This window comes from Coregonus lavaretus (genome assembly GCF_964263955.1).
Source record: "Coregonus lavaretus genome assembly, chromosome: 34".
Classification (NCBI taxonomy): domain Eukaryota; kingdom Metazoa; phylum Chordata; class Actinopteri; order Salmoniformes; family Salmonidae; genus Coregonus; species Coregonus lavaretus.
In genome coordinates, this window is record NC_140021.1 from 32,759,258 (window position 1) to 32,771,368 (window position 12,111).

The window sequence follows — 12,111 nt, forward strand, 5'->3', positions numbered from 1 at the left end:
ACAATATAAAGGCCATGTGAGAATCTCAGGTAATTTAACCTGTTTAAGTTATTTTTGCGCATTTGATATTGCCTTTAGGACGCAAAATTGCTGGGACCATGGCTGGCAGGTGAGCTGCGTCACATAAGCCTAAAATAACATTGCGGTACTGCGGTTGGGTTTGAGACCAGTTCTTGCGGTAGTGGGTGGGAGTCGGACAGAAAGCCAGTGGGTACGGGCGGTAGCGGGTGAAGAAATTGGTCCCGCGCACACCTCTACTGTGCACCATGACCGTGACGCCTGTAACGTTAGAGCTGTTTATTACTGTGTCAGTGTGAAAAGTAGGGAATTTGCAAGGGAAACTGACCGTTTAATAATGTTACATTGCTATACTGACTAACAAAACTCACAGTGCACTGAAAAAACGTCAGAATATCAATCTTCAATCGTTTGGCTGATAGTTTCATAGTTTGATTCAGGTCTAGTGTAATTGAGGCAGAAATAATTGCTAACGTTAGCCATCTTTTGGCCAGCTCTCTCTCTAGCCGTACATCAACTGGCGAAAGCTTGCCAAGTTCATTTACTTCTGAAACGGGACAAAACAAAGGCTACAAAACATTTCCGTACAAACCACAGCTGTTAGATAGTAATAATAGCCACGCTCTGTGGTGTCCGCGCGGTCCTAAATCCCGATGGCTGAACACTACCCGACCATTCGGAGGGTAGCCTGTTTGGAGTGTTCAGCCATCGGCATTTAGGACCGCGCGGACACCACAGAGCGTGTTGACAGGCTGTGTGAAAGCACCCGGTTGCAGCTTTTTGTGTCACATTGCAAATAATAAAAATAAAAAAAGTAGAAAAAATACATATATAAATATATGCACTCACTAACTGTAAGTTGCTCTGGATAAGACCCTCTGCTAAATGACAAAAATGTAAATGTAATAAAACTGGGGGAGGACAAAACTGCAATTTCAGAATGTGGGAGGGACATGTTCTGTGGTGGTTGTAACAGATGTTGTGCACAACATTTTAGTGAATATTAGGAGAACGTTCCAAGGATATTTCATAACAAAATCTTTTAAAAAATAATATTTTTGGGATGTTATCATCCTAATGTTAGAAAACCCTAACTATAACTTAATTAGAATCGTATCTAATGTTCTGGGAATGTTCCCGGTTTGCTTGGACATCTTTCTTGTTTTCTAATTTGCTTGACTATTCACTTCTATCTCTGTCAGTTGTTCTGTTTGTAACAGGATTCACATTAACTAAAGGCGGTTTAGCGAAACGGCAATATGCATATCTTACACAGCTGATGGCACCCTATTCCCTATTTAGGACACTGTTTTTGACCAGGGTCCTGGTAAAAAAAGTAGTGCACTATATAGGGAATAGGGTTCCATTTAGGACACTGACATGTTTTTTTGCGGTGGGGCTGTGGTTCAACAGATTGAATCTCTCTGTCATATTTTCCACAATGAATATTTCAACACAAGCGTAATCATTTATGGTTTGGGGTTACATTGATATGCCACTGACAACTATTGTGTTCTGCCATAAAACATGACTGGTTTTAAACGGTGATGGTGTGAACATATGCATACAACATTAGTTGTCCCAGACATCACCCCCAAGCTTTTCTCATGAAGTTTTATTTCATTCTGGAAATGTTAAAGAAATCCTGAATTATTTTAAAAGCCTATTTATTTGCCAAATGTCTGCATATTTTTTCATTTATTTTTTCATATAAACCATATAGTAGTTATTTTCAATACTCTGTGTTGAATGAATATATATATATATATATATATATATATATATAGTACACTCAGTCTTCTCAACTCAGGTAGTGTCTAAGTCCTAAATGTAACCAAGGCCCTCTCTCTCCTTCCATAGTTCTTTCTGTCAGATGAAGATCGCCTGGCCACACCTACCACAGACATCCCCCACCCTGCCCGAGGGCTGGAGGTTGTTCCCCAGTCTGGCGTGAGCACCGAACCTGAAGATGCCACCTCCACAGAGTGAGTACACCTCCCCATTTTCATTTCATTATAACCATAATGATGTGATCGGGTGAGAGAATTTTTGGCAGTTGAAGAGTGTCACCCTCCTTTGCGGCACAGCACAGCAAGGACTCTTTTGTAGCACGTAGCCTGATACTGCTCGCTTTGAGGCTTTCTCATTCGCTGATTGGATGAAAGAGGTTGTGTGCGTGTGTGTGTCTGTCGCCCACGTGTCCCGTAGTGCCGGCCGGGACACACTTAACGTTACCATGTCCCAGGCATCCAGGCAGCCTGCAGGGTGCTGATCTAATAGGGCCTGATTCCCCAAGCAAGAACAAAGAGCCATATTTCACCTGTCTGTCTCCATAGAGAACACCAACCCTTCCTACTAACACACCTCTCCTCCCGACCCTCCACCTATGGCATTTAGTCTCAGGACACATTAGTGCTTTGTCTTGTCTGGGTCTGGCATAAAACTTTGTGGGCTCCCCTTTCATCTCCTTTCTCAAGTCTGCTGTAATATCACTCTGTGGACTTCCTTCTACTACTCCTAAAACTGCACACTACACATTGGAAGGTAGAGGTGTCAACCAAGTGGAATATTCTGACAGCAGAGGGATCTTTGGAATATAGTTGTTTTCTGAAACTACCAGCTTTTTGGAGACACTGAGTGTTTTTTGGTGTCGGAAGGATCTGCCTGGACGGATGAATTCTTATTGGGCATTTTCAATCTTTAGTTTGTCGATAGCTACATTCAGAATGATTTCATTTGATTAAGTGTTTTTTATTCTCCTGTGAAATGAGCTTTTCTGTATGTTTGATAATGTAGCTATCGTGTAGAGGGAGACCAACAAACCATTCTCCTTTTGTATCTCAGAACATGTGAATTTTGTCATTTACTGGCCCAGTCTCCTAGATGTAGTTATGTTGTGTAGCTCACTCCAGGTTCACATCTAATCTTTTGTTGACCTTAAAGTTATTAACTCTCTAATTTCTTTCTCTCCTCTCCCAGAAAGCCCTGTCCGGCCTCGTCCAGCAGTGACCCGTCCGAACCCACCCCTCTGATCCGCGTGGCCAGCCGCAGCTACGACCTGCAGGAGCGCCGGCGCACGGGCAACATGACTGGCACCGAGCAGGCCAAGTACGAGCGCATCCCCACAGACGAGAGCGAGGCGCAGACACTGGCCTCCGCCGACCTGGATGGGATCAAAAGTGAGTCTTGAGAAATATTGCCAGCCTCAGTCACTTCATGTTCAGCCCTTGTTCTCCACTGAAGCAATGTTTTAGTGCTTACTTTAATTGCACGGTTGTAGATATCATTTAATTCAGAGCCAAGACGACATGTGGATTCTCTCTTTGTTTAGACAGCATGTTATGTTCAAACTTCTACATTTTAAGGGCTGTTTTGTCCATTTGGATATTTATTCGGAAGCCCAGTACTCTGAACTAAACTCTCCCTGACCTAAGAATCTAAACTCTCCCTGACCTTAGTGTTCACTCAGGCTACTGTGCCAGATTAATTTTTAAAGATGTATTTTTTACATTTTACTTCATCAAGTGCTTAATATCTTGCTCTTCGTGTGTGTGCAGCTGTGTGTGTGTGTGTGTGTGTGTGTGTGTGTGTGTGTGTGTGTGTGTATGCTTGTGTGAAGAAAATAGTCTTTGGCTCCACTGAAGGTCGGAATGCCCTAAACATAGAGAAATAAGGGGGCACACGGGTACATTAATGAGGGGCACTATGAGTCAGTGTGCTCCCCCCCAACCCCCCCATTGTCCTGTGACGTCCCCAGCTCCAGTGGCACCAGGGGTGATTTACGTCAGGGGCTCGACCCCTCAGCGGACAGTGGCAGCTTATCAGAGAGTGTGGCGGACATTGACAGAATAGGAGCGAAGTCCTCTAATTAAATTAGCCTGTTCCCGCTGTAAACTGAGGCCCCTGGAACCAGGCCCGAGTCAACCCGGTGGCTAATTGAGAAAGCTGCCCCTCTGGTTCACAACCCCCAAGTCATAAGTGCCAATAAAACTGTGGGGGAAGCTGAATTGCATGGAGATGATCTGATGTAGGTCCAGTGCCAACATGGGGCTACGTGACATAGAGGGTGTGGCCTTTGTGAGGGTCCCTGACCGCATCAGGAGTCTCCTCGTGTGGATCTTCTTTTATCTGCTTCCCAACACTGCAAAGCAGCCTGGGAAAGTGACTCTGCGGCTGGCCGCTGCTCAACGATCTGAATTATTAGATCACTGTCTCCTTCCCCTTTTGTTCAACCCTCCATCTGTTAGCACCTCCACTAGCTAATGCGCTTGGACAGTTTCTACCCTAACCAGGTCAGGTGGGGGTCAAGGAATGGCAACTTTTTCCTGCAGTCCTGGACTGGAGCTTGAGATGGTAGAGGTCACGGTTCCTCATTCCCATGCCAGCTCTATGCCCACCTCCAAGCTCCTCTCCTTCAAGAGTGCCAACCTTGCCCTGGCCGAGTCCCACTTCAGGACTTCCCAGACACCCACACGCGCGCAACTGGAGTCCGACACATTGTGAAGCCTCTAAGGCGGATGAACGGTTCCAGTGGACAAAGCCCCAAGGTCTGACAAGGTACAGCGACACCTTACATTGAAACCCAGACAATGAACGAGGCTCAAATGACAGAAGATGATACTTCGTTCCTCTCCAGTTTCACTCGCGGAGTTTTCCAAGGACGTACAGGACAACTCGTTCTTTAGGAGAAATGCTGTCATTTTTCTACACCCTCAGTTTTAGGTGATGAATTGATGAAGGTGCTCAACGACCAGGGTGTTTCTCAAACGGGGAAGGAGCCCACTGACAAAGGTAAGGTTAGTTCCTACCTCTGACAGGATCATCCACACCTTTTGCCGCCTTCCCTCTGAGATGTATCCGACCAGCTCTCTGCCATCCAGCCTCATTATTACATTGACATTTTAGTCATTTAGCAGACACTCTTATCCAGAGCGACTTACGGGAGCAATTTGGGTTAAGTGCCTTGCTTAAGGGCACATCGACACCTAGTCGGCTCGGGGATTAGAACCAGCGACCTTTCGGTTACTGGCACAACGGTCTTACCCACTAAGCTACCTGCCGAACCCATTTTCCAGACTGTCCTTGGTTTGCGGCAAGCCTGGTAACCCAACTAGGGTTTAATAGTGTGAACCGGGTTACTGAGATTTCCCGCCCAAACCCACTCCCGTTTCCCAGGATCAATAACTGCGAGAAACCGGTAAATTATAATAAATTATTTATATGAACAGCTTGACGTGAAAAGGAACAGTGAAGTTATATGCAATGTCTATATCGGTCTTCTCTACGGCCTTCTCTGCTATCTGCATGATCAATCATCAACGCTCAGGGTGGGGACAGACAGCGCATCTCATATGCAGTTCACAATGCATGGATCATTTCATCAGTGGGTAACTTTTTTTCTCGTGACAGGTACATTTGCTGTAGCATAGTCTATGCCATCCAGCCTCATTATCCAGACTGTCATAGCCTATGCTACAGTAATATTAGGACTAATATAACTGAATGTGCATCTAATTTACACATCTCCATCTGCTTTTCAGGGGGTCACCTTATTCTAAAAAAATTGCATCTGCAGAGTTTTAAAACAGCCTATCCTTTGAATATCGTTGCTTTAAATAACTCGAGTATCGTTGCTTTAAATCGGTGCTCACGTGAGAACGGTGTTTGGCTCTCTCCATTGCATCAAAAATAGGTAATTCTGTTAGAGATTAATATATTTACAGTTGCAGCCAAATATATTGGCACCCTTGCACTTTTCTTAAATAATTCCCTATTTCTTCTAAAATAAGTTGAAATTCAAAAAAAGTTTGCTCTCCTCACTTTATTGGATTTTCAACATTGCAAAACCAATTTTATTTTTGTGAACTTAAGTTAATGATTTTAATTTAACAAATACAATTATTGGCACACCGGCGCTAGTACTTGGTTGCACCGCCTTTGGCCAAGATAACGGCCAACAAATGAGTTGGAAAAAATAAAATATAAAGGTCTCTGTGTTTTTGGAGTGCAATGTTCAACCCACTGTCCAAAAACTGTTTGTCTGATGAAGGTTGTGGATCTTCCAGCAGGACAACCCCCTAACACACATCAAAGTACCCTGAAGTTGTTCAAGAAGAAACGCTGGACTGTTCTGGAGTGGCCAACGAAGAGTACAGATCTGAATCACATCCATTACCTATGGCAAGAGCTCTCAAACATTGAAGAATTAGAGAAGTTTGCTGCTGAAAAGTGGGACAAATTGCTAGTAGAAAGTTGCAGCAAGCTCATTGATGGCTACAAGAAGCGTTTGTCTGTAGTTATCTTGGCCAAAGGCTGTGTAACCGAGTACTTGCTCTGGGGTGCCAATGATTTCCTACATGCCATGTCTTTATTTTCTAAATTAATATTGTAAACTTAAGTTTAGAAAAATAAAGTGGGTAATTCTGCAATGAATCCAATAGCAAGGTATGGAGAACACATTATTTTTCAACTTATTTGAGAAGAAATAGGGAATTCTTTAAAGATGGACTATGCAGAAATCGCTCCACCATTTCCTGGTTGCCAAAATTCTAATAGTTCGCTTAATTTGTGACAAAACAAGCAGGTATAGTGTAGAGAATCATTATACCTTCTAAACAGCTGTGAAATAGATTTTACATAGCCCAAAATATTGTATTTTCAGCTATTTGAAGCTGGTGTGCAAAACAAAGTAAAATATGCAAAAAAATGAAAGTATAGAAATAGTGTGCATACAACAACAGATCCTATCACATCTTAGACTTTCTTTTAATGAGAATGACACATTTCTAAGTGAATTTGGTCGGGTCGTCCAAAAAGTTACATATTGCAGCTTTAAGAAAAGTGTAAGTGTGCAAATGTATTTGGCCGCTATATATTCTGTGCCTTTGCGACGTATTATCATAGCCCTCCTTGACTTATTTATTTCACATTGTGTTGTGTTACAGCCTGAATTTAAAATTATTTAAATAGATGTTTGTGTTACACCGCTGTACTCCACACATACAATTCGAGCAGTGAATTTCAAACACAGATTCAACCACAAAGTCCACAAATATTGAATCAATTTTGAATTCAGGCTGTAACACAACAAAATGTGGAATAAGTCAAGGGGTATGAATACTTTCTGAAGGCACTGTAGCAATAGGTGCCCTTCTTTACGAGGCATTGGAAAACCTCCCTGGTCTTTGTGGTTGAATCTGTTTGAAATTCACTGCTCGACTGAGGGACCTTACAGATAATTATATGTGTGGGATACAGAGATGAGGTAGTCATTCAAAAATCTAACCCAGAAATTCCAGTCCATATGATACAGTATAATACAATACAGTACAGGAATACAGTCCACACTCAAAAAGATTACTGGAGCTTGTTTCATTTATTTACCCAAGAGAGCATACATCTATGGGCTTTTATGTTTTTCTGTCATGCGTAATGTACGGTAGCCTATAGCCTATCATATGTATTGGATAACGGCACAATCATTTGGGCTTTTTTGGGATTGGGCTCATAACATTTATTTAATGTAGGGCTCAGATAGTATCAGGCTTGAATTTTCATGCCGCTCAAAACTCTAATCAAATCCAGACATTTATATGCTGTATATGGTTTAGAATGACACTTGCGGTTTTGGCGGGAAATACCTGGTTACCTGGGAGAAAAGTGATTTGTTCTCGGGATGGAACATTTGTAAAATACCGGGAAAATATTAAACCCTAAACCCAACCCCACAGCAGTGCCAGGTGAACAAAGCAACAGCCTGGCCTCTGCGACTGTGGGACTCTGAGATGTGATCTGGTATTGGGATGGTGGGGGCCGTCACAGAGCCAAGAGCTCAGTGTTGGGCAGACCACTGTCTGGGGAAAAAGCTGCAACTCTACAATGGATGGGGGTGACCAATACTTGATCATTTCATGTTGTTACCTCTCCTCTCTCTCCTTAGGCCATCGTTTTGAGGATGTTCCTGGGGTACGGAGACACCTGGTCAGAAAGAGCACCAAAGGCCAAGTGGTGCATGTCGGCAAGGACCACAAGGAGCCCAGCACACGCAGCCACAAAAAGGACCGGACCCCACATGAGGTGAGCGACGGAAAATACTACCTGTAGTACCCACTCCTTTGCTGATGTTGGGACACATTGTCACATCCCTTGTTTCAGATATGATTGAGTTTTATTTATCAGATGGTTTTCATGGATTTGCTGATGTTTTTGGCAAGGATGGTTTAAAAGTAAATGTGGTTAATTGCTTCTTGATCCATATTTAAACAAATAAATACAACTAAAATTGGAACATCAACTGGAAAATCCAGCAAAAATATTCCCCCTCTGAATTTTGTGGATGGGAGAGTGGGCAGGACACAATACATTTTTTATGAATGAGTTCTTTCCTTTCACACACGCAAAAGACAGGGGCAGAGAAGAGCTCATGTAAGGAGACACTGGGTTCTCCCTGAGAGAGGGAGCCCTGTTTTATTAACACATACACACAGGTCCCCAGCAGCCAGGTAAACAACAGGTTTATCACAGGGTAACGAGTGTGTGGGGGGTAGATGTAAGAGTCCCCTGCTCTGTGCGCGGATCAGTGTTAGTTGTCAGTATGTTGAGCCCACGCCTCCTCCACCCTCTCGCTCCTTCCAGTCGTTACCGCCAGTGGTTCTGTACCGTTCTGCCTCCCGGCCAGACGGCATGGTCATACTGGACTACTCCGGCCAAATGGCCCGGCCCCAGAAGGTGAGGCGGCTTAGCCGGCCAAATACATGTTCCAGGAGTGTGTGTGTGCATGTAGCGACGGGTCTGCACGTGAGGGTAGGTGCAGTATGGTTACTCGATAATCATTAGTTGTGTTGTTGGCTTGGTACTAAAACAGGTAGTGATGGATTGGGTATCACTAACTCATCAGCATGGAGTTCGATTGGTTTATCTTTAACCAGCCTTTTGTGAAGTGATAAGGCTGTATGGTGTAATACTGTGTTTCTACTCATGATAGTTTCTACTGTAGTTTTACTCATCACAGTTTGTGGATATGTGAGAAAAACCTAATTTAAACAGAGCATCTATTGAGCTCATAAAAATGGTTTTCACTGAAATGTTGCATTTGCATGTTGCTTAGGCTATTTGCCACTGCCTATATTTGAGAAGTGTATTGGCATTGTGGAAAATGTCATTGCATATTTGTTATTAATATAACCGAGTAACACTGGTGAGTGTGTTTCTGTTTGATGTCAACATGCAGCGCAGACCTGGGTACAAGTACTATTTGAAATCTTTCAAATACTTTGAGAGTTTAATGTCTGGAATGTCAGATGGACGGGTTTGCAGTTTTTTGACTATTCTATTGGTCCATTAATCCAGGCAAGCTCAATCAAGCACAGATAAAGTATTTGAAATGACTTCAAATAGCATTTGAGTCCAGGTCTGATGCAGCTTTCATGGTTTTAAGAAGTCAATAGGTTCAAGGACCAGTGCCAACTACTTTCACACTTCACACTTTGAAGAGTGAAACTAGATAAGCAATTACATATACATATAGTTCTATTATATAATTATTTTTGACTGTCTTCAAAGAAACAGCATGAGCCTGAGAACAGCTAGCGTTAATTCTAAAACAACATTTGGAGAATAATCAAATCAGAAGCAGATACAGCCACATTAAGCATACTGAAAACAATTTCTCCTGATAGTTCAGCTATTCGGATCCTCACTGAATCTAATCAGAATTGCTCAATGATAACTTGGATTGAAGGAGATGCTGGCTTGAACATTTACAATTCAGACTCCAGTATGAAAAATGTATAAACTCACTAACTGTAAATCGCTCTGGATAAGAGCGTCTGCTAAATGACTAAAATGTAAAATGTAATGTCTATGGGCATACAAGGAAAATGCTAATATCAAGAATATTGACTTGCATTGGTTTTTGGACAAACATGCTAAAAAAATGTTTGCAATTGGATGCAGTGGCCACCGGCCAGGTATACAAAACAAATGCAGGGAGTGCTCTCTTATCTTGTCCATAGACTGATTTACAGGGTAAAGTAACCAATGTCATTTTGTAATTTGGGTGTACTATCCCTTTAAATTCAGCCTGTCTCCCCTCTCAGGTGTTTGTGGAGCTGAACGAGCTTATCATGGATAAGAACCAGGAGATGCAGTGGCGGGAGACGGCCCGTTGGATCAAGTTTGAGGAGGACGTGGAGGAGGAGACTGACCGCTGGGGCAAACCCCACGTGGCCTCGCTCTCCTTCCGCAGCCTGCTGGAGCTCCGCAAGACCATCTCCCATGGTAGGAGAGAGAGAAGAGACTGAGGGAGAGGAGGGAGAGAGAGGGAGCGATTGTGTGTGTTTAGAGAAAGGAGACTCTGTGTGCAGTGTTTCCCCTATATGAATCGTTGCCGCCACCCCTAAATCGTTGCTGCTGCTCCCAATATTTGTTTAAATATGTTTTTTTCATATTCCAGATATATATACAGTGCATTCGGAACGTATTCAGACCCCTTGATATTTTCCCCATTTTGTTACGTTACAGCCTTATTCTAAAATTGATTAAATAAAACATTTCCCTCATCAATCTACACACAATACCCCATAATGACAAAGCGAAAACAGGGTTCTATAATTTTTTCTTTTTTCTTTTATATAAATACCTTATTTACATAAGTATTCAGACCCTCCTGTTTCCATTGATCATCCTTGAGATGTTTCTACAACTTGATTGGAGTCCACCTGTGGTAAATTCAATTGATTGGACATAATTTGGAAAAGCACACACCTGTCTATATAAGATCCCACAGTTGACAGTACATGTCAGAGCAAAAACCAAGCCATGAGGTTGAAGGAATTGTCCATAGAGCTCCGAGACAGGATTGTGTCGAGGCACAGATCTGGGAAAGGGTACCGAAACATTTCCTGCAGTATTGAAGGTCCCCAAGAACACAGTGGCCTCCATAATTCTTAAATGGAAGAAGTTTGGAACCACCAAGACTCTTCCTAGAGTTGGCCGCACTGCCAAACTGAGCAATCGGGGGAGAAGGGCCTTGGTCAGGGAGGTGACCAAGAACCCAATGGTCACTCTGACAGAGCTCCAGTGTACCTCTGTGGAGATGGGAGAACCTTCCAGAAGGACAACCATCTCTGCAGCACTCCACCAATCAGGCCTTTATGTTGGAGTGGCCAGACAGAAGCCACTCCTCAGTAAAAGGCACATGACAGCCGCTTGGAGTTTGCCAAAAGGCACCTAAAGGACTCTTAGACCATGAGAAAAGATTATCTGTTCTGATGAAACCAAGATTGTGGATCAAGATTGAACTCTTTGGCCAGAATGCCAATCGTCACGTCTGAAGAAAACCTGGCGCCATCCCTACAGTGAAGCATGGTGGTTGCAGCATCATGGTGTGGGGATGTTTTTCAGGGGCAGGGACTGGGAGACAAGTCAGGATCGAGGGAAAGATGAATGGATTAAAGTACAGCGATATCCTTGATGAAAACCTGCTCCAGAGTAGCTTCGGGACAAGTCTCTGAATATCCTTGAGTGGCTCAGCCAGAGCCCGGACTTGAACCCTATCGAACATCTCTGGAGAGACCTGAAAATAGCTGTGCTGTGACGCTCCCCATCCAACCTGACAGAGCTTGAGAGGATCTGCAGAGAAGAATGGGAGAAACTCCCCAAATACAGGTGTGCCAAACTTGTAGCGTCATACCCAAGAAGACTCGAGGCTGTAATCGCTGCCTGAATGGTCCAGCACCCAAAGCACATCCAGCCAACTTGACACAGCTGTGGGAGGCATTGGATTTAACATATTTTGTACACCGTGTATGTGTGTGCGTGTACGTGTGTGTGTCTGTGCGTGTGTGTGTGTGTGCCCGCCCTGCTGTGACCCCAGTGTCCTTGTGCCCTCTGCCACCAGGGGCGGTGTTGTTGGACCTGGACCAGAAGACCCTGCCTGGCATCGCCCACCAGGTGGTGGAGCAGATGATCATCTCAGACCAGATCAAGGCTGAGGACCGCGCAAACGTGCTCCGAGCCCTGCTGCTCAAACACAGGTACACCATCACCACTACACCTAAACACCAACCAGGACGGCTCAGTGGAAAATACACT

The 12,111-nt window shown here is 43.7% G+C and overlaps 1 protein-coding gene across 2 annotated transcripts in view; it reads left to right on the forward strand.

Annotated features, from left to right (window-relative positions):
• The window catches only part of LOC311109018 (anion exchange protein 2-like), a 50,878-nt gene that overhangs the window by 21,398 nt on the left and 17,369 nt on the right, over window positions 1-12,111 (forward strand). For both annotated transcript variants that reach the window (XM_084151802.1, XM_084151801.1), the window contains exons 4-8: window positions 1,879-2,003; window positions 2,998-3,197; window positions 7,958-8,094; window positions 10,116-10,296; window positions 11,918-12,053. In XM_084151802.1, coding sequence (XP_084007928.1) covers window positions 1,879-2,003; window positions 2,998-3,197; window positions 7,958-8,094; window positions 10,116-10,296; window positions 11,918-12,053 — 779 coding nt within the window. The remainder of the gene's footprint in view (window positions 1-1,878; window positions 2,004-2,997; window positions 3,198-7,957; window positions 8,095-10,115; window positions 10,297-11,917; window positions 12,054-12,111) is intronic.